Source organism: Cherax quadricarinatus, chromosome 52 (assembly GCF_038502225.1).
Source record: "Cherax quadricarinatus isolate ZL_2023a chromosome 52, ASM3850222v1, whole genome shotgun sequence".
In the NCBI taxonomy this organism is placed as follows: Eukaryota; Metazoa; Arthropoda; class Malacostraca; order Decapoda; family Parastacidae; genus Cherax; species Cherax quadricarinatus.
Genome location: NC_091343.1, coordinates 18,500,176 through 18,524,249, shown reverse-complemented (window position 1 = coordinate 18,524,249; position 24,074 = coordinate 18,500,176). Strand labels below are relative to the sequence as shown.

General features: G+C 39.7%; 1 protein-coding gene across 15 annotated transcripts in view; it reads left to right on the top strand.

Moving 5' to 3' along the window:
• dlg1 (discs large 1) overlaps positions 1-24,074 on the top strand; it is a 1,301,051-nt gene that overhangs the window by 983,666 nt on the left and 293,311 nt on the right. For 14 of the 15 annotated variants that reach the window (XM_070096106.1, XM_070096113.1, XM_070096114.1 and 11 more), the window contains 2 exons: positions 13,363-13,549; positions 17,193-17,283. In XM_070096106.1, coding sequence (XP_069952207.1) covers positions 13,363-13,549; positions 17,193-17,283 — 278 coding nt within the window. The remainder of the gene's footprint in view (positions 1-13,362; positions 13,550-17,192; positions 17,284-24,074) is intronic. The other variant, XM_070096105.1, reaches the window with a different exon arrangement.

Below are 24,074 nucleotides of genomic sequence, written 5' to 3'. Positions count from 1 at the left end.
AAATAAATGAGAGATGTTTTTCCAGTCGGCTTGACAGAGTGAACAAAAACCATTCGTGTCCAGGCTGGTAACAACAGCAACAACTAGTTTGTTTACAAAACTCATGAACCTTCTACACTCATTCTCTCTCTCGTTTATTCATTTAACCCTTTCAGGGTTTCGGCCATACTAGTACGGCTTATGCACCAGTGTCCATGATGTACTAGTACGCCTAAATTCTAGCGCCCTCAAATCTAGTGAGAGAAAGCTGGTAGGCCTACATATGAAGGAATGGGCCTATGTGGTCAGTGTGCGCAGTATAAAAAAAATCCTGCAGCACACAGTGTGTAATGAGAAAAAAAAAAACTTTGACCGTGTTTTTGGATTAAAACAGTGACTTTGCACTGTATTGTTGTATTCTAGTTTTCCTGATCTCATTTTATAGAATGGAAGACATATTACATAAATTGAGATGATTTTGACTGGTTTTACAATGAAAAGTACCTTGAAATTGAGCTCAAAGTAGCAGAAATGTTCGATTTTTACCAAAGTTCAAAAGTAAACAAATCATGCTATGTGTCCAATACACGTCAACTGGTGAGTCTAATATTCCTTCACAAATGCGCTGATATTATTTATACCATTTCTACACTAATGCAGTAGGCTGCATAACAGTAAATCTTCTATTTTTTTGTGAGAATAAAAATTCAAAGTGAAAAGCAAAAGAATGTAAGAGGGGCGTGGGGACGTGACTAATGAACAGAGGAAATGTTATTTTAGTGCCAGGAATGTCTTGTTTATTCTGGACCCTACTCGGAAATTGGCATCTTTTGAAATTTGTGAGAGATTGGCAAAATTGCTAAATTCTGACCACTGTATTGGATAGTTGAAATCGGTAAATGGGTGGTATCTTGTACTCATTTGATAGAAAAAATGGAATTCTAGCGAAATAGGTATGATTTTTGTCGAAGGTAATTAATGAGTAAACACTATATTATAGTTTAATAATATTATTATTATTATTAATATTAGTACATACATATTACTGTAATAATAATACATTATAATAATAAATATTATTATTATTATTAATTTAGGGCACTGGAGCACAGATCCACTGTATAGCACTTTGTCTGGATTTTTGTGGTTATCCTAGGTAATTTATACTATGTATGATAACTTTACTTATGTGTACCTGTGAGAGATAGAGAGAGAGAGAGATACAGAGACAGATAATGAGAGAGAGAGAGAGAGAGATACATAGCGATACAGATGGAGGGAGATCCAAATTCAGTCAGTCAGGCAGCCAGCCAACCACCCACCCAGCCGGCTGGCCGGCCGGCCTGCTAGCCAGCCAGCCAGCCAAATACATATTACACATGTTCCAGAGTTGTTTCTCTTTACTTAGGGTATAAGTTATAGGACATTCTGCCAGGATGGCACTACCAGTGGTATTCTCCCATTCCACTGTTAACAATACTTAAAGATAACAGTAACATACGATACTGTATGAGATGTAAAATTTACAATACAGTTCATTACAATGTATACATAATATATAGTACATAAATGATTAAAATATGTCAGTAGAAGTAAATTATGGTAAAAAGAATGAAATAATGATTGTACATTACAGTACTATGTAGGTAGTTTATATAGCAAAGGTTTGACATTATGCCCTACCCAGTATGTTGGCAATTTTCAAAGGTTCGACTTACATCCATTTTGATTTACCACCAGTTGGTCGGAACCAAGATCAGTCGTAAGTCGGATGGTACCCATATATAATTGTTCAATATTCCAGACAGCAGTGACAAAGATATTTACAATATATTTTGTGGGAATCAGGGTAACTATTTAACCGGACCAAAATTGTGGAGGTGGGAAGTATAGGGCCTGTACTCTGAAGGATTAACTGGATGTAGTAGTTCTGAGGGTCATTTGAATTGTGATACCTGTGTGTTTTTAACAAGACAGAGAAGGAGTGATGGCAACTGTGTTTTAGTTTAGGGAAACTGCTGAAGTGTTAAAATATGTTTTAATGAAGGGGTGGAGATATGTTGCAGTTTTTGAACTGTAGTATTGGCATGCCTCTGACAAAACAATGATGGAGTAAGTGATGATGAAAGTGTTTCTTCTTTTTTTGGCTCACCCTTCCTTGATGGGAAATGGCTAATGTATTAAAAATTAATAAAAAACATGGTAAATGAGAGAAACATGTCTGATGGTATAAAGAAGTGAGCATCATGGTGAAACATAATGCTTTATGGGGACAAAGAAAATTATTGTTACTGTATAAAATTATGGTCTGATGAAACTAACACACAGACTTTTGTGTAGAGTAAACAGAAGCATTCCTGGTCTTTCCCAGTGTTATATAAGCGGGAGCTCTTAAGGGGGGCTCCTTGGCACAGTGAAGAGGCTCTTGGTCTGAGGAATTAGACCTTTTGGTCTCCTTCCTCAGACTGAACCTAATTACCCTCCAATTCCCCCTTCCCTATCCCATCTTCCCCAGCCTGCCTTTTCCTTTTCCTCCTCCTCTCCCATCCTATCCCTATCCCCTTCCTGTTTTCAGCCTTTGGGATTCTTCCCACAGGCACTCTAATTTCTAGGTAGGGGAAAGGGTACCGTGGTCCATCCCATTCTGTTGAGGTCCGTGGTGGTGGTGTAGTTTGCCGTGGAATCTGGATCACCTGGGGATATCCCACTCCCTCTCCAGTCTCCAAGGGAGTGGCTTTGGGTGTCTTTCGGGTGATGGGTGTATCCCTGGAAGCTGCTTTTCAAATTCCAGGGGGTGGTGGCCGAAGGAGATATGCTTTGTGGTGGGTATCCGGCCCCCCTCTCTTTTGTCTACTGAGGTGGCTCGGTAGATGTGAGGTTGCTATCCCAGATTGCTGCTTTACTGGCTTGAAGGGTTGGGTATGGCACGGATTTCATGCCGCATCTCCACTACTTGCGGTGCTGGGGTCCTCTTGGGTGTGGAGGGGGATTTGTGGCCCTCCCCTCCCCCCTAGGAGCTATCCCTCCACATTCCCCCACTTTTTATAACTTTTTTTTTTAACAAAAAGAAACAACACAACCATAGAGTCCCAGGTCCATGAAACAGCTCCCCCCGGGCCCCTTTCTGCTACCGCGCCTTGTTACGACCCTACCTCATTATTTGACCACTTCGGACATTTCTCATGCTCCTGTACCTCCTGCTGGTGCCGTTTTGTAACCCGCTCCAGGTACCGGGGTTCTGCCTGACTCCTTTGATACATCTGACCTCCACACTTTGACCATGCTTCCGGTTTCTCCCTCTACAATGTGGCGCTTTTTGGATCGCCTGCCTGTCCCATGTCAGACCGACTCCTGTCCCACACCTAAATGCCCAAGACCATTACCTGATGATACTCCTTCACTTTCTTCTCGTTCTGCCAAAAGACCTGCACGACACACTCTCCCCATACACGCTATGTTTCAAAATACACAATGGACTGAGCTTTTTTTTTTACTCTGCAACCGACTTCTTCTCCTGACTATCTTTCTGATCATAGTACTAGCAAGGTGCTCCTATGCTGTTTTGGTCAAGATATAGCCTTTCATGCTCTCAAGAGGGGTGCACACGTCATAGTACAGAATGCTAGCCAAGCTCGCGATCTTTCTATCCTTACAACCATAGATGCTAGTCCTGTAACTATTGAAAAACATCACTCTCAATTCTTGTAGTGGTACTGTCGTCGTACCTCATACCATTGTCCAACAGAATTTCCAGACATGTGGTGATGACATTCTGGAATAGCTTGAGCTCCAAGACCTCCCAATCCTCAAAGTAGACACTTATGTCTTCCCTGCCCGCAGGCAGAGACGATACCCTTGCAATGTAGCTTGCTTAACTTTTGACTGCTGTGATCTTCTGTCCTCTATTTATATTGCGGGACATCATTTACAAGTTTGAAAGGCGATCCCTACACCGCAACAGTGTAGAAATTGCTGGCGTTTTGGTCATCCAGCGAATTATTGCAGGTCCATGGCTGAATGCCCGGTCTTTGGAGCTGACAAGCATACCAATACATCTTGTAGTCTACCTCCCTCTTGTCTTAATTGTCATGAGGCTCACCCATATTACTCTCGCCATTGCCAAGTTTACTTAAATGACTGCTATGGCAGTCTCTCATCTACACCTCCAGGGGAGGACTTCTCCATATTTCTTATTCTCGAGTTACTAAACGACCTCCCACCTCTGGGGTCCCAACTTCCACAGCCTCCTCTTTGGTCACCCTTCCACAGTCACCCCTGTCTCTAATTCTTTTGTTGTCCTGGACTCAGAGGTCCCTACCTTGACACCACCTTCTGTTCTCACCTCTTCCTCTTCTCACTCACAAACCATACCCCCGGCCGGGATTGAACCCGCGGTCATAGAGTCTCAAAACTCCAGCCCGTCGCGTTAGCCACTAGACCAGCTAGCCAGACTCTATGACCGCGGGTTCAATCCCGGCCGGGGGTATGGTTTGTTTACAATCGTGTCATTACGATTTCTTGACTCACTCACAAGTTTGTGTCTACAAGACCTCGTACAACAATTCCTCCCCATTGCCTCTCTACTTCTCCGAAGTCCACAAAATCCCCATTGTTAAAATCTCCTTTAACCCTTCTTTCCCTTCTAACTGCACATTTTTCCTTTCCAGTCTCTGTTCCTGGTTCTTCACCTCTTACTGGCTCTGTTACAAGTGTCAAAGTTCATGATCCTCCTCGTACAGTACCTTCCTTCCCTGTCCCCTCCCAAGTTTCTTCCTCTTCTGCTCCCTCCCAGGCTGCTTCCTCTCCTGTCCCTCTCCAAGCTTCTAATCCAGTTTCCTCTACACGAACCCCCCCCTCCCCCCACCCCCCGTCCTACTTTGGTACATTCCATAATCGCCCTGATCTTTACTCACCCTCCTCCTTCCATCTCCAATATCATCCAACATACAATGTCCTTGTCCTCTGAAACACTTGAAGCTATCTCTGAATATATTGAGGAGACTAGACCATTGATGGACACTGATCCACCTAAGTTCCTCCTCTTTATTCTTCTCCATCTGCACAACTCCTTTCTTCACGTCCCAATCCTTCGCTGCTTTTGTGTTTTGCGCTGCCTCGACATGCAGACTTTTCTACCCCTTCTAGTCCATAGATACCTCTACTTTCAGATTTCTTGTATCTTTCTCTTCGAAAATCATGGCATATTTACAGTGGAATATACGTGGCCTCAGAGGTAACCGGGGTGAGCTTCAGGTGTTGCTCTCCCAGTTTTCCTGTTTGTGTTTGTCTACAAGAACCCAAATTACACTTCGCTGTTATCCATCCCATCACGGGCTGTTTTATAATATTCGTCAGATCCTTTTCCTGATTTAACCTTTAATGAAAGTGCATTTCTTATATGCACTGGTATTCCATACCATCTGCTTTGTTCATACTTCACTGCATTAAATTGTCGCCTGCATTCACTTCAATAAGTGGTATACAATCTGTTCTTTGTCTCTCTCTCTCCTTCTCGGGCATTATCTATCCCAGATGTTGCATTTCTGGTTTCTTCCTTACTGACACCACTTCTGTTACTTGGTGATTTTAATGCTCACCATTTCCTCTGGGGGGTCCCCACTGTGAGTCCCGCAGCTTTCAGTTGGAGGCTTTTTTCGCATCTCTCCCCCTCCATGTTTTAAATATGGGTACTCCCACTCGGTTTGTTCTTCCTCAACTGTACTAGACTTCGCCTGGTCTGTCCTCCCGGACTTGCATGGCAGCGATTATTTTCCAGTCATCCTTACTTCTCCTTCGTATCCACCACCTCCTCATAGCCCACACTGGCAGTTTGACCAAGTGAATTGGGACCTTTACTCGTGTCCAACTGCTTTTAGTGAGGATCCTCCTTTGTCCTCCATTGATGAGCTTTTACACCTTGATCTCAGTTTTAACCGTAGCTTCACATTCTGTACCCCAAACCTCGGGCAGGCATTCTCAGAGGTGTGATCCTTGATGGTCTCCTGGTACTGGTACAGTAGAACTACAGAGTGACTGATTTTAAGCAGAAAAGAGCGGTCGCCCGTCATGTCATCTGTGACGCTGAACGCACTTGCTGGCGGGATTACATTTCTGCTGTCACTTTGGCTTCCTCCATGAGTGCAGTCTGGAAAAAGTACTGGAAATTAAGTGGTAAATACTCTCCCAACCTGGCTCCCATTAAGTGGCAACATTCTTGATGTTGCCACCAAAATTGGTAATCATCTTGTCCGTATCTCTCAGGGGCTCCATCTTTGCACCTCATTTCTTTCCTCCAAGTCTGCCAGAGAGTTAGAGCCCTTGAACTTTTCTTTTATCAGAGAAGAATCTTATAATGTGCCTTTTACACTTCTGGAACTGGGGGCAACACTCTCTGCTTGCCTATCATTGGCAGCTGGGCCTGATAGCATTCATATTTGTATGCTACAACATTTACATCAGTCAGCCCTTGTTGTCCTCTTACGACTCTTTAATCTTATTTGGTCACAAGGAATTCTTCCCCAGCTGTAGAAATCTTTCATTTTTCTCCCTTTCTGTAAACTGGGTACTACGGGACATGATGCCACCCACTATCATCCCATTGCTCTTGCCAGTGCAGTTTGCAAGGTGATGGAGCATCTGGTAAATAGACATTTGATGTGGTATTTAGAGACACACACTACTCTCTCCACTAGTCAATATGGCTTTTGTAAGGGCTCTTTTACCATTGAACCCTTACTATGCCTGGATACGTATGTTTGTAATGCCTTTGCCAATAGCCACTTGGATATCGCAATTTTTTTTGACCTTGAGAAGGCGTATGACTCAACTTGGAGCTATAACATCTTGGCCTAGCCCCACTCGTTAGGCCTCCGAAGCAATCTACCATTTTTCCTTAAGAACTTCTTATCTGAGAGACATTCCATGTTTGGGTTAATAATAGGCCTTCCCTGGACTTTGTCCAAGCTGAAGGTGTCTCCCCAGGTGTGTGTTCTGAGCACAACACTTTCTCCTTGCTATAAATGATCTGGCATCTATTCTGCCATCTAATATTTGGTCATCACTCTTATGTTAATGAAATTACTAAAGCTTGTGCCAGCGCTGACTGTCACCTCATTGCAGTTTCTCTCTAGCATGCGGTCAACTGTTTCCAATTGGGCCATTACTCGTGGGTTTAAATTTTCTAGTACTAAAACTCGCCAAATTATTTTCACTGGAAATTCTGTCGTCTCTGATCATCCATTGTACCTGTATGGCTTGCATATCCCAGAACATGATACGGTGAGGTTTCTCGGCTTTCTGTTTGACCGTCAGTTTTCCTGGAAACCTCACATTACCTCTCTGAAGGCAACTTGTCATAGCTGGATGAGCCTCCTTAAAACCCTCACTCATCTTTCATGGTCGGCTGGTCGTAGAACACTCCTTCGACTACATTCAGTCCTAACTTTATCAAAACTTGATTATGGTGACCAGATATATTCAGCGGCCTTTCCTGCAACTCTTTCTAGCCTTAATCCCATCCATCACCAGGGATTACATTTATGCCTCAGTGCTTTTCGCTCTTCACCAGTTGAGAGCCTTAATGCAGAGGTGAATATTCCATCCTTGACCTATCACCATGATGCTCATTGCCTTCACTATTATGTTCACTCTCATGACCTCCGTAATCCTTCCGTATACATGTACATGTATAGGATAGTCACTGATGTTAGTAGACGTTCTTTATTCATTTGTTGTCCGTTTACTCCATCCCTTTTCTTTTTGCTTACATTTGCTCTTGTCTTCTCTTCAGTTACCACCTTTCTATGTTCATGTAGCATCTCACTTTTCCCTACCCCCTTGGGCAGTTCTGACAGTTCATGTCTGTTCTTTCCCACTGTAATGTGCAAAAGCCCAACTGCCTATAGTGGCTTCTCGCTCTCTTTTTCTTAACCCCTTCTGATTTCATTCTCATGCCATCGCAGCGTACACCGATGGATTCAAGCCTTTTGATGGCGTCAGATTCTCAGCAGTATTTCCGGACAGCATTGTGCAAGGGCATTTATTATCCTCTGCTAGCATTTTTATGGCTGATTTGTATACCATTCTTATAGCACTTATCCTTATTACATCTATGCCTGTGTCACCATTTGTGGTCGTTTCAGACTCCCTTAGTGCTTTATAGGCTTTATGAAAGTTTGATACACCTCGTCCCCTGGTTCTTCATATCCAACTTTGGTTACACCGTATCTCTAGCAAGCACAAAGATATTGTTTTTTGTTGGGTCCCTCGGTGATGTTGACATATAGGGCAACGAACAGGCAGACACTGCTGTGCAGTCAGGAGTACATGACCTCCCAGTTTCATATAAAGGTGTTCCATTCACAGACTATTTTGCTGTAATTGCTACCTACCTCTGCACCCGTTGGCAACAACTCTGGCCTGATCTGCTACATAACAACTTGCATTCTATTAAACCAAGTAGTACAGTATAGGTTTCTGGCCGTCTTCTTGTCATCAGTGTTGAGGTTGGGAGACTACTCTCTCCTGACTTCACATAGGCCACACTCGTCTTACACTCTCTCATGGAGAGGTGCCCTGTTTTACTCTGTAAGAATTGTCAGGTTCCAATTTCTGTTAGCCATATTCTGTTGGACTGCCCGCTCTATCAACGAGCACACAGAATTTACCTCCAACATCGTCACTGCTCTACTGCCCTTACTTTACCTTCCCTTCTTGCTGATGGACCCTCCTTTAACCCAGACTCTCCCTTTGACTTTTTGACAGCAGCTGATTTACTTCACAAACTCTGATGATGATGCCTCTAGCACTCATCTCAGCCCTTTCTACCTCAGTCTCTTGCTGCCCTCTACCCTCGCACTATCCACTGCCCTGCTGCACTCCATAACCTAATACAGTGGACCCCCGGTTAACGATATTTTTTCACTCCAGAAGTATGTTCAGGTGCCAGTACTGACCGAATTTGTTCCCATAAGAAATATTGTGAAGTAGATTAGTCCATTTCAGACCCCCAAACATACACGTACAAATGCACTTACATAAATACACTTACATAATTGGTCGCATTCGGAGGTAATCGTTATGCGGGGGTCCACTGTAATAATCCCTCTCCCTCTTGCTAAACAATACCCCTGCACCCTTCCCTGCCCTGCTGCACTATATGTCCCTTGTAAGTTTAGTGTCTCTTTTAGATTATAATAATAATAATATATAAGCTGGCACAAAGTATCTTTGCCTAAAAAAACCTCTCTAATATTAGAATAAAAATATTACCTCCTTGATCTATAGTTTTTTGTGGGGAAAGAATTTATCACTTGGCAGTTATGAAAACATTGTAAATTTGGTAAATTTTATGTTGTATATCTGTATGACTTCTAGGTAGTAGGTCGGTAGACAGCAACCTCCCAGGGAGGTACTACCATCCTACCAAGCAAGTGTAAAGCAAAAGCCTGTAATTGTTTTACATGATGGTAGGATTGCTGGTGTCCTTTTTTTCTGTCTCATGAAAATGCAGTTTTTCAGGTACATCTTGCTACTCCTACTTACACTTTGGTCACACTACACATACATGTACAAGCATATATATATATATATACACACCCCTCTAGGTTTTCTTCTGTTTTCTTTCTAGTTCTTGTTCTTGTTTATTTCCTCTTGTCTCCATGGGGAAGTGGAACAGAATTCTTCCTCCATAAGCTGTGTTTGTTGTAAGAGACGACTAAAATGCCGGGAGCAAGGGGCTAGTAATCCCTTCTCCTGTATAGATTACTAAATTTAAAAAGAGAAACTTAGGTTTTTCTTTTTGGGCCACCCGGCCTTGGTGGGATACGGCCGGTTTGTTGAAAGAAAGAAGATGTGTATGACTGGAATATCATGTAATTTTTTTTTTTTTACATTCTTTAGTACACAGTGAAAAACACAGTAATAAATGTATGTAATATAGTAAAGACTTGACATATAATATAGCATTATAATTATCTGTACAGTAAATATTTGGGTGCTATGTGAGATTTCATCAACTTGTCACTAGATCTAATAACAGCATGATTTTCATGGTAAGATAAAATGAGATTTGTTCAGATTTTTAACCCGGGGGAAGGGGCGAGTCACCCAGGATAACCCTAGAAAGTCAGTGCATCATCGAGGACTGTCTATCTTATTTCCATTGGGGTCCTTTAGTCTTGTTCCCTAGGATGCAACCCACACCAGTCGACTAACACCCAGGTACCTACTTACTGCTGGGTGAGCAGGGACAGCAGGTGTCAGGAAATGTGCCCAACATTTCCACCCATTTCTGCAGATTGAACCACAGATATGTGAGATGAGTGGTTTAACATTTGTCATTGTTGTAGGATTTATTATGAATGCCATTTTCTATTATCCAGTATTTAAAGGAAAAATGCAAAATTAAAAACTACCCAGAGAAAAGGAGGGTGGTAAGGTCTTTGATAAGGCCTCATGATAAGGTACCCAACAAGTTATTGTTTAAGGGTTATGGATCACTTTGAGTTACATTAGTAGTATAAGAAAATCTACTCACTGACTTGAAGATGACGTCTTGTACCTGAATGTACTTGGTTGCCTTTCATGCAGTCAAGGTTGTCCAGGGTGTGTCTTATATAATAGATATAATTTTAAGCATTCAAGAATCTCATCAGATATTCTGCTGCAGTAATGAATATAAAGAACAGGACAAAGGTTATTCTTTGCTGTTCTTTCTGTATATGTAATCCTTGTACAATTGTGGTGTGCACCATATTGTACATTATGCATGTAGTAATACAGTAAAATACTTAATTTATTTGAAGGTGAAAAGCTATATGCACTGTATTGTACTGTAGTGCTTTAGTAGATCATCTTTTTGTGGCCTATTATCAAATATAATCGATTTCTTCAAAGGAAATTCTGGCTTAGAATCTGTGTAATTCCCATGAAGGAGTTGCTGATTATAATTCTGGCAGGAAGCCCTGAAGTTCCACATATGTAAGAGTTTGGGTTAATTGGTTTCTGGATCAGGAAAACTTTAATATAAAGTGCGTTGAATAAATAGAAGGATGGACAAGAGGCTTGAACCATGGTCCCAAAATTGACAGGTCCATCGCTCTACCACTTCAATTTGGGACTGTGATTCGATCCTATCATCCATCCTTCTGTTTATTCATTGACAGTCGTGTATTACAACTCGATCTGAGTTCATACAGTATTTTGTAAAAGATTTGATGCATTTCATTTGCTGTACAACTGAGCATTGTATCTCCAGCCCTCCAGTAACCTTCCCTCTTTAAAAAAATAAAACTTACTTGAGAAGACCTTCGATTACGCTGTACTTTTTAATTTGTAGGGGGTCTGTTAGTCTCTCAGCTTCTATTTTACCTAGGAAATGACTTCACATGACTGCTTAAAAAATTAGTCAATGATCTCCATGCATTATGAGTATTCCAGTGCCCAGCATTTTGACTTATCTCTAAAAGAATAAAAATCTTGAGCATAAATTAAATTAGACAATCATCTCCAAATTTTTACAGTATATTTCAAAGCACATGCAACAAATACACAAACTAGCACCTAAGTGGTCATTGCTGGTGGTTTTCACATATACATATTAAGTTCAAACCCACATTTTTCAATAAATAACAAAAAAGGCACAATACCGTGACTGGAACGATACACAAATAACCCGCACGTAAAAGAGAGAAGCTTACAACGACGTTTCGGTCTGACTTGGACCATTGACACTGAACTTTGTCAATGGTCCAAGTCAGACCGAAACATCGTCGTAAGCTTCTCTCTTTTATGTGCGGGTTACTTGTGTACCACATTTCTCTTCTGGAGACCAAAATAAATCATTATACAAAGTGGGTCTGTGACCCATGGCTACACATTAGGATTTTTAAATTATTTACTGGTGAAGTGACTGCTTTATTGTGCATCCCATATCCATCCTGTGGACAGTAGCACAAGCGTATATGAATACACAAAAGGCCTAGAAACTAGGCCCCCCAAAAGTTTACAGAAACATATTTAGATTTACTGTTGTCTCATGTAAGAATTACAGATGCTCTTCACTGTATGATGGTTTGACTTACGATATTTCGACTTTGTGATGGTGCTGTAGCAGTGAACATTCAGTAGTCATCAGACTTTGATAGGATAAACTTGTATTCATTTATTTCTTTTCAATACATACTGGTATTTAGTTATGGTAATTATTTGTTTATTTACTTATTTATTGATGGTTATATATTTATTTACCATATCATGTATATTCATATTCAACTTCAGACATTTTTGCCTTACAGTAGGTTCATGGGAAAGTAACCACATTGTACATGAAGGGGCACCTACAATGTTTGTCAGGGCATGTATCAGTTTACCTTTGTGAACTTAGTATTACTCTCAGTCCTGTGTGTTACTATTTCATCTGTAAACAGATGATTTAATATTAATCTTGAAAGTGGATTGAATGATAACAGGTTTACAAGGAGGTGTCACGCTTGGCCTAGTTGCCTAGTTGCGGCACTAAAGTGCCACAAAAATAAAAAAATTAACTCGGGACTGATGAGCTGTTTTTATTAATCTCTTCTCATCTCTAGTTGTTGTGCACAGAGTATTTCTAAATTGGACAAAAGTTTACTGTGCTGGATTGGCATACATTAGTTAAGGCTTGAGATCATCCTAAGCTTGATATCTTGATGCCTCAGGGGTATTTTCCTCCTTAGCCATGGCACCCCATGTGCTACTGGAACTTATCATGGAGTGTAAGATGTTAACCAATAAGCTTTTGTTTGTTCACCAATATGCAAATTCAGTACTGTTATTACCTCTTGTGATACCAGTGTAGCACATTCATGAGTATATTGTCTTAACCAGATGCTGTATTTACGTTAAGGTTTTAAGGAATTGCACCAGACTGTCTTTTCTCAAGGAATGGGTAGAATACCACAAACTGTGGAAGTGTTTTGTGCAGGACTCGAAAAACAGAGATCACCACCAGATTATGTCAACGGTTCCTACTCAGGTTGTTATACTAGCAGTAGCTCCCAGAAGAGATCTGCAAATAATAAGAAAAGATGAACTTTCCTAATAGAAAAATAAAGGTGGAAGAAAGTGTACAGAGCTAAAAGTGTAAGAAAAATACTGGTGAGATAGAAGAATAGCACGTACGTAATTACTGTTCTTCCTGGGTTTATCTAACCTCAGTCAGAAACTAGTTTTCATTTTACTAATGAATGACAAAAGAACTTTGGGAAGTTCTGCCTCTGTCAGTCTATTTTGAAAGTGATTTGCTAAACTACTCCTCATTGCTTTTAGGAGTTTTTCGAAGAAATTATTATTGATAGAGCACATTACTGTTTTTATTACAAAAGATTAATTCTTCTTCAACAGTCTGGGGATGTAAATTTGGAAAACGTGACCCACGAAGATGCCGTTGCCTGCCTCAAATCAACCAGTGACCGTGTTGTGCTGGTCTTGGGTAAGGTGGTTGCCCCTCAAACTAATGCCACTACAGACTTGGCCCTTCCTCCTTTACAACCTTCCCAGACTCACCATCAGGACCTCATGCCCCCACCCCGTGAGTGATTAAACGATTTGTTTTCTTTTCTATATAATTTTCCTCTTTAATTGTTTTACCTTTTGCAGGTCATATAGATTTTTTGTTTCATCTTGTTAATTCCATAGATAACCTCCATTTAGGAGAAGAAATTTTAGATGCCATTTCTGTTCACTCTGGACGACTTTTCGTTGCTGATAATGGTCAGTGAGAGACTGAAATACTGTCTTAAATTACCTTTCCAGAGTGTTTGTTATTAGTGAATTGTTCCAGCCATGGCATTATGACTTTCACTCTTCTAAACTTCTCTATACATTTGCTTGTGTTGATGGTGCTTTCGTATGCTCAGTGTGGAAAATCATACTTTAGTGCAGTAACTCTCATAATTAATTTACCATTGCATTTATTTTTTTAACATACCAGATGTATCCCACCAAGGCAGGGTGACTTATAAAGAAAAATTAAAGTTTTCCTTTTTAAATTTAGTAATTTATACAGGAGTAGGGGTTACTAGCCCTTCCTCCCTTCAGTGCAATATAAAGTATATTAAAAAAGTGGCAGTACCACAGACTCGTGCTGTTTCATGAATTATGTGATTCTAAAGAAATACGTGCACTATATGACTTGCTGTTTATACTTAAGTGATGAAATAAGCAGTTCGTGGAAAATAATGAATTAATACATCGGTTCAAATACTGTTTATGTATTTTGTAGCTTAATTTAAATTGTGATGGAACTGTAGAGTTAATATGTCCATTGGTCAAATTTTAAAAAAAAATCTCTACTGGTCATGGACCGGGCCACAGGGGTCTTGACCCCTGAAATACCCTGCAAGTGGGCATTTGTAGACTTTTTCTGAGAGTTTTTCTGACTCATGTTGTGAAAATTAACAACAGCTAAGATAAACTGGCTTTATAGGAAAATCTAAAAAAAAAAAAAAATAAGATATTCCAGCTTAGACAGCCTTTGGTTGCAGGGAAGTATATGTATACTGTACGTATATAAAAAAATTATCATATAGCCTATGGAGCAGCAGAGGATCTGAATTACACCCATATTTTATATCTTAGTGACTGGCTTAATTCACTGCAAGATGTAACGTGCACAGTTTTAACCCTTTGACTGTTTCAGTCGTATATATACGTCTTACGAGCCACCGTGTTTGACGTATATATATACTAATAAATTCTAGCAGCTTCAAATCAAGCAGGAGAAAGCTGGTAGGCCCACATGTGAGAAAATGGGCTGTGTGGTCAGTGTGCACCATATAAAAAAAATCCTGGAGCACTCAGTGCATAATGAGAAAAAAAACTCTGACCGTTTTTTTAATTAAAATGCCGACTTTGTGGTCTATTTTTGTATAATATTTATGATTGTACTCTTGTTTTCTTGGTCTCATTTGATAGAATGGAAAACATATTATAGAAATAGAAGTGATTTTGATAGGTTTTACTATGAAAAGAACCTGGAAATGAAGTTTGAAGTAGGGGAAATATTTGATTTTTGCCGATGTTCAAAAGTAAACAGTTGATGTCATTGTCCAGTAAATGTCCAACTAGCCATTCTAATATGCAGTCATGAATGGGTTGACATTATTTGTACAATTATTACAGTATTGCAGTAGTCTGCATAACAGTAAATCTTCTATTTTTTGTTTGAATAAAAATTCAAAATAGAAAGCAAAGAGTAATATCAGAGGGGCCTGGAGATGCGACTGATGAACAAAGAAAATGTTATTTTAGAGCCAGGAATGTCTGCATTGTTCATTCTGGATCTTATTTTGAAATTGTCATATTTTGTAATTTTCGTGAAATTGGCCAAATTGCAAATTTCTGACCACGTTATTGTGTAGTTGAAATCGGTAAATGGGCAGTTTCTTGTGCACAATCGATAGAAAAAACGGAGTTCTAAAGAAATAGCTGTGAGTTTGGTTGACTGGAGCAATGGAATTAGCCGAAAATAGGGCTCAAAATGGGCGAAATCACCGATTTGTAAATATCGCCGAGGTCGCTAACTTTGCGAGAGTGTAATTCCATCAGTTTTCCATCAAATTTCATTCTTTTGGTGTCATTACAATCAGGAAAAAATTCTCTATCCTTTCATAAGATTTTTTTTTTTTTTTTGAAAATTTGCGACACCACAAGACACCTTAGGATTAGGGGTTGCGACAGTCAAAGGGTTAAACACACTGGCCATCTCCCACCGAGGCAAAGTGACATAAAAAGAAAAACTTTGGTTTATCTTTTTATATTTAGTAATTTATACAGAAGGGGTCACTAGCTCTTTGCTCCTGGCATTTTAATCGTCTCTTACAACTACATATTGTAAATATTCACTCCTAATAACCTCAAGGTTGCTGTTTTTACTGACATGTATAAACTAATTTCTCTGCATATGGAATTTGTGTTAAGTCAAGATTGGTTAGGTTAATGTCAGTTAACCAAATTTTATTAATACAGTGGACCCCCGCATAACGATCACCTCTGAATGCGACCAATTATGTAAGTGTATTTATGTAAGTGCGTTTGTACGTGTATGTTTGGGGGTCTGAAATGGACTAATCTACTTCACAATATTCCTTATGGGAATAAATTCGGTCAGTACTGGCACCTGAACATACTTACGGAGTGAAAAAATATCGTTAACCGGGGGTCCACTGTATATATATATATATTTATTCTCCATGGGGAAGTGGAATAGAATTCTTCCTCCGTAAGCCATGCGTGTTGTAAGAGGCGACTAAAATGCCGGGAGCAAGGGGCTAGTAACCTCTTCTCCTGTATATATTACTAAATGTAAAAGGAGAAACTTTCGTTTTTCCTTTTGGGCCACCCCACCTCAGTGGGATACGGCCGATGTGTTGAAAGAAAGAAAGAATATATTTACATTTATTTTATTTATTTATTTTTACAGTATTGATCATTTATCGTGCAGGATTCAGCCTCGGATTAACCAAAAATGTGATAGATTCTTTATGATCTACAGTATATTAATAATTTTATAACTCTTTGATCAGATTATTTTTCCTTTCCAGTATCTATCTCTTCTTGAGTATGCTTTCCTCCCTCCACCTCCTGATCCTTCATCATGTTTGAATTAACACTGCAAATACCTTCTTGCTTTTTATGTATTTAACATTTATTAACACACTAACCAGTTTTCCTTGTTTATGGTTTTTTCATATAATGACTTTGACTTGTATAGATAACTTGTTCAACTTAGCCTGTTTCCTTTGCATATTCCCATGCAGTGTAACTAATAGAATACGTTGTGTAAACCTCTCGGTGCAAGCTGATGATGTTATTGGAGTGTGTGGTACAACAGTGCTTTAGCTCAAAGAAAATATATAGCTCTATAATGTGTTGCTTCAGTTTAGGTTTAAGTTGAGCATTAGTAAAATGCCTTTAGTTTTAATCTCATTAATTAAGCTGTTGCTGTAAGCATTAGTGATTAAGATTAATTGCTATTTACTGTGCATTAATGGATAGATTAGGTCTCTTGATAGTTGCATGCTGAATAACCAGCATATAACAATATAATCATTAATGCAAGCTGTCTAGCTATAGTACAGTATCCATCCTTTGTGTTTTGCTATATAATGCACCTCCAAATGCCCCCCAAAGTGATGGTCTAACCTCCTACCCCCTCCCCTCGCCTACACCAGCAACGCCACCACCTGCACCTCTCGACACTTCCTCGGTCCACAATGAACTTCTGATGGAGGCCCATTCAACCCCAGATGACCTTGTATCTAGGTAAGTGTTACTTTCTGAATTAAATTTTGCCTTTGAGAGAAAGTGTAAAGGTGTAACATTTGTCTGAGTGTCCATTAGGGGATTGGTTTGCTTTGATTTTTTTTTTTTTTTGTGGTATGTCTTATTGCACACTATGATCTTACCCAAATGCGGAAAAGTAATTATGTGTCTTACTGCATACTCTGATTTTACCAAAAGGCTGGAAGGTGACTGTGTGTCTTTCTGCACAATAGCTGGTGATTGTGTTTGCACACTTACTGTTAAGTACCTGGTAATATGAAAGTTTCCTTTAACCACTACAAACATATATGAAATTGTTATAACATATGTTGGTGACGGTCGGTAGACCAACATATATATTGTGTGAACACATTTTATAGGAAACATCCCTATTTTTACCTACATGTACTGTATTTATTAAATTATACATGAAATGGAGAACACGTAAAATTACAGTAACTGTTTGTGGTGAATCATGTACATACAGAATAAATGCGTAGCCCTTGATTAGGAATCTTATGCTGTATTAGTGCATTTTGTATTGAAGTTGGTAGAATTACTGACAGTATGTTAGGTAAAAGGACACAAGTGCACATTTTTTTTTTTAATATAATAAAGGAGTTCAAAGTGTAGAACAGTAGAAGTGTAAAATGTTAGCACATGCCTTTTATATGAATAAAGTTCCTGTGCTTCAGGGCAAGGTGAGACCTGTTGCCAAAAATCTGTCACTGTCTTTTTTCTTTTTTTTTTTTTTTAATGCTTTAACCCCTTCAGGGTCCAAGGCCCAAATCTGAAGTGGTGCCCCAGTGTCCAAGAATTTTAAAAAAAAAAATTTGTTATTTTTTCTTGTGAAATGGTAGAGAATCTTTTTGTGAAGGTAATAAGACAAAAAGTACGAAATTTGATGGAAAATTGACGAAATTATGCTCTCGCGAATTTTGATGTGTCAGCAATATTTACAAATCGGCGATTTTGCCGACTTTGACTCCCATTTTAGGCCAATTACATTATTCCAGTCAACCAAATTCTTAGCTATTTCACTAGTATTACTTCTATTCTATCGATTGAGCACAAGAAATCGCCAAGTCAACTGTTTAAACTACAAATTAAAGTGATCAGAAATTGTTAATTTGGCCAGTTTTACACGAAGTTCAAAATATTCCAATTTCAAAATAGGGTCCAGAATAAACAATGTAGGTATTCCTGGAACTAAAGTAACATTTCCTCTGTTCATTAGTTACGTTTTGAGGCTTTGCAAATAAATTCCGTTTTGATTTTTTATTCACATAATGAATTTTTATTCACACCAAAAAATAGAAGATTTACTGTTATGCAATATTGTAATAATTGTATAAATATCATCACCATATTTGTGAGTGCATATTAGACCCACCAGCTGGCATGTATTAGACGTGTGAGGTCGTTTGTTTACTCTTGAATATCGGCAAAAATTTAACATTTCTGCTACTTTGAGCTCGGTTTCAAGCCATTTCCAGTGCTAAAACCAATCAAAATCATCTTTATTTCTGTAATATGTCTTCCATTCTATCAAATGAGACCAAGAAATCGCAAATAGAACTATAAAAAACACGAAAAAACACTGCAAAGTCGCTGTTTTAATCGAAAAATCATGATTTCAGTTTTTTCTCTCATTATACACAGCGTGCTGCAGGATCTGTTTTATGTGGTGCGCACACACCACATAGATGTATTCTCTCATATCTAGGCCCAAATGTACCACTCACAGTTTATCAGAGTGAGCTGAGCTCATGACGTAGATCTACGGTTTGGACCCTGAATGTAAAGCCGTAGATCTACGGGACGGACCCTCAAAGGGTTAATCTTTCTGAAAGGTTAATTGATAGTTTTTCAGTGTTATTTACTTTATTATATGTACATAGTTTTAATATTTAGACATATTTTATTGGTATTTCAGGGTATGGTAAAGTTTACTCGATGAAATAGGGTTTGTGGTACCATAAAGTATAACTGCATTTACAAAAGCTGTATGTCTTTGCACTGTTTGGATCATATTTTGTATCACGCAGATAATAATTCTTGTGTTTGTTTGTGTGTTTGTTTTTTTTGTGCAGAAAATGGAGCCTCCAGTACACTACTGTATGGTGATCCTTTGTGATTTTATATAGGATGGAAGCCTACCATCACATAATTTGATGTGTCATTGATAGACTTCCACCTTACGTAAAACAAAATAGACCATATATACTTTTCGTAGATATGGAATGCATTACTTTGCATTGCTGTGTGTATGTTTCCCAACACGCCCACTTTTCCTCTCCAGTATAGAGACCAGATTTGCACCTCAATCCAAAGGAGGCTCCATCAATGATCTTCTTTCAATAAACCAGTCGTATCCCACCGAGGCAGGGTGGCCCAAAAAGGAAAACGAAAGTTTCTCTTTTTAAATTTAGTGATTTATACAGGAGAAGGGGTTACTAGCCTCTTCCTCCTGGTATTTTAGTTGCCTCTTACGACACACATGGCTTACGGAGGAAGAATTGTGTTCTGTTTCCCCGTGGACATAGGAGGAAATAAGCAAGAACAAGAACTAGTAAGAAAATAGAAGAAAACCCTGAGGGACATGTTTATATATATGCTTGTACATGTATGTGTAGTGTGACCTAAGTGTAAGTAGAAGTAGCAAGATGTACATGTTTATGAGACAGAGAAAAGACACCAGTAAACCTACCATCATGTAAAACAATTACAGGCTTTTGTTTTACACTCACTTGGCAGGATGGTAGTATCTCCCTAGTAGTACCTCCATTATATCTTTCATTAAACTTAATACTGTATTATCACTTTTAGTAATAATTATCAACTTTGTTGCTGCTTTTGCTCAATAGCGAACTAAAAGGAATGGGGCAAAGGGGGATGGGGGGCCATTCTTTGCTCAGTGATAGCCAGGTGGATAAAAGTTATCTGAAGAGTTGAAAAAACCAATAGAAGTTTTCAAACCAAATGAAAAATTTTGCTAAAGAAAAAACTGAGAATGCAATTACAACAAAATAATGTTTATTTCCAATGTAAAATGTATTTTTCTTTATTTTGGTAGTATAAAATTTAAAAATAACCCATGTGGGTTATTATTGAGCATATGTCTTATTCATATACTTGTCTGTTTGTATACCATGAACATGTTCGGTTACCTCCTCTGTTGGGAAATATTTTACAAGTTTCGTGGAAGAGGAACGAGCGTTGAAGTTAGTAGCAAGTTGATGACACAGCATATGCAGTGAAACCTTTAGTACAATGTTTTTCACATGACTGATGAAACATCAAAATCAAGTAAGGCGTGCAGCAGTTAATCTTTATTCTGAAACGTTTCAACTGTTGTGTAGGCTAAACATTTTGGAATAAAGATACCTAACTGTTGCAAGTATGTCTTATCAACATGTCGGTGTTGTATACCATTTTCATACGTCATAATAAACAGTTTTTCTCACTGGGGGGTGAGTGTTTTGGAGATTAATAGCAAGATAAGTTTTATTTAGGAAAATCTAACATGGTTTTACTAGCAGCACACATTTGTATAATGGCTGTGATGAGATATTTAGGTTTTGTGTATGTATAAGTATTTAGTACATTGTGTACATTTAACCTAGAACGACTCGGTTAAGACAGTGGTATGTTTCCATTATAGAATTAGTAAAAATGGAGATTTTTTTTTTTTCACAAGTCGGTCGTCTCCCACGGAGGTAGGGTGACCCAAAAAAGAAAGAAAATACTTTCATCATCATTCAACACTTTCACCTCACTCACACATAATCACTGTTTTTGCAGAGGTGCCCAGAACACAACAGTTTGGAAGCATATACGTATAAAGATACACAACATATCCCTCCAAACTGCTAATATCCCGAAACCCCTCCCTTAGAGTGCAGGCATTGTACTTCCCAATTCCAGGACGCAAGTCCGGCTATATAAAAATAACCGGTTTCCCTGAATCCCTTCACTAAATATTACTCTGCCCTCAGGGTAACATTTAGTGAAGGGATTCAGGGAAACCGGTTATATAATATGTATAATATATAATAATATATAATAATAATAATATCTTTATTTCTACAAGTACATGCACAAGGTATACAGGCCTATTTGACATCAGTGACAAACTGCTATGTAGAAAGCTGCTCGTTACGCATAGCATTTCGGGCAGATTAGGTCAGTTTTGTCCCAAGACGTGACCCACACCAGTTGACTAACACCCAGGTATCCACTTTACTGATAGGCGAATAGGGACAGCAGGTGTCTTATGGAAACACGTCCCAATGTTTCCAGCCGTACCGGGGATCAACTCCGGGACCTCAATGTGTGAGCTCAGTGTGCTCTCAATCGAGCTACAGTATAAAATATCGACTTGATGGAAAAATAGATGCAAATGCAGTATAATGCAATCCTTTATTGACTGTTTCGTCACAAACAGATCTGTTTGTGACTTGATAAAACCCACTGTGTGGGTGAAATGTGGTTAATAAAGGATTGCATTATACTGCATTTGTATGTTTTTCCACCACAGAATTAGTAGGAGAGAGGTGAAGAGAAGTAAGCATTGGCGAGGTGAATGAGGTCTCTCAGTGGCCTACCCTTGAGAAATGCCAGACTCTGTTCACACAATCTACATTAGTGACGTGGATAGGGAAGAGGCTTGGCAGGCCAGGCTGTAGTGTGGGAGAGAGACAGAAAGGGGTGTGGGGAGTGAGGAAAGGAGGGTTGAAAGAGGATGTGGAAAGGCAGTTTTTTTTTGTGATATATTTTGCAAAATTAGATACATCAACGGTGTGCTGCTACACTTGTGTATGATAGTTACATGGTAAGAACAAAGGTAACTATGAGTGAGACACGTGCAACAGTTGGGTATCTTCATTGTTGAAACGTTTCGCCTACACAGTAGGGTTCTGCTGCCTCTGTATATGACTGAAGAAGCCTACTGTGTAGGCAAAACGTTTCAACAATAAATATATACCCAACTGTTGCACCTGTGTCTTAGTCATCAACTTGTCGGTATTTTATACCATTCTCAAAATTAAAGTAATTGTTTCCCCAGTCATATTCGATCATATGGATGGATTAAATGATGTTAAAATCTGCCAGTCTGAGCTGGGAAACTTCAGTAGGTCAGTGAGGATATCTTCAAATATTCCATTAAAGATTCATCAACTATGACAGCTTCAAAGGTTATCTTCAGCAGAGCTGGAGTTACTATCACTTGGAAATTACCATCTCTCAGGATGAACCATCCCATTGGAAAGGTAGGGAAGAGGGGTGTGGGGAAGGGGGGTAGAGAGGGAGACGGAGTATGGGGAAGTGACGGCTGGTGGTGGGGAGAGCGGAGTGAAGGTTAAAGGGTGTGTAAAGAACGGAGAGGCTAATGGAAGGGGTATGGGGAAAAGAGGAACGAATGCTAGGGGGCGACGGAAGGAAGGAAATACAAGAGACGAAGGTGACGGAGATAAAAATCACAAGTCGAGAATTGTTTTTCTGCATCATGCAGAATATTGTTGATTAATGAGATGGTGGAGGTGGGGAGGAAAGGATGGTGGGCACCTCCCCCCCCACATCCCTCACCAAGGACGCTAAATACAGCTGTGTAGATAAGCAGTGAGGGAGTAGGACGTAAATGTCCCCCCCCCTCCCTTACCCTGGGTAAAAATACAACCCTCCCCTCCCCACCATTCCCCTTATATCCTCTCCTTTCCACCATTCCCCTTATACCCTTCCCTTCCCACAATTCCCCTTATACCCTTCCCCTTCTACCCTTCCCTTCTCACCATTCCCCTTATACCTTTCCTCTCTCACCATTCCCCTTGTATTCTCCCCTTCCCACCTAACCTATAAGTTAATAAATATACCTCTCCTCTGCTTGACACACACTCTCTCCTCTCCCTTCCCCTCCCTCTTATCTTAGGACATTGCTCTGTAGTGATCATTTGTTTCTTTAAACAGCATGTGTGTGTGTACTCGTCGATTCATAGCTCCTGGCCCCCGCCTCTTCACTGATTTCTACAAGGTCCTGTCTCTCCCTGCTCCATGAGCTTTATCAAACCTCGTTTTAAAACTTTGTATGGTTCTCTCCTCCACTACGTCACTTTGTGACGCGCTGTGCGCGTGTGTGTGTGTGTGTGTGCGCGTGTGCGTGTACTCACCTACTGCGTGTGTGTGTGTGTGACCTTGCTGGGGAAGGTCAGCTGATGTTTAACCGCTGTGAACGGGTCATCAGCTTACAAAAGCCGTGTCAGGAGACTTTCCATTTCCCTGACCAACACCACCAACTTTATCAGTCTTTGTCTTTATGTGTGTCTTCCTGTCTTCCATGTATTAAATTTAACATCGTCATTTACTGGCTACATGGTACCTTACCTGTTTCCTGCGCGAGACATATACTCTTTCCCCTTTAATTGGCCCCTTTCCTCCCACCCCTGGCATTTACCACCCTGCCATCCTGGGAAAAGTGTAGCTCAGAGGTGGGACCGTTCAGCTCACAACCGAAAGGTCCTGGGTTCGAGTCCCGGGCCGGCGCAATGTATGGGCGTCGTGCTAGTGATCCAGCAGTAAAAACAAGCGAGTCGTAGCCAAGTTAAAAAAAATTGCTTTTGCAGATATGTAAACAATAAAAACCTCATTTTATATCTTGTAAAGCATTAAGGACATGGAGTTGTGGAGGGTCGATCCTCCGTCCAGTAATCGCGGTCTGGTTTCTTGACTAGTCAGGCTGTTAGTGCTCAGGACCTTCTACAGGTATTTAAGCATTGGGTAAAACGTTGCTTTGT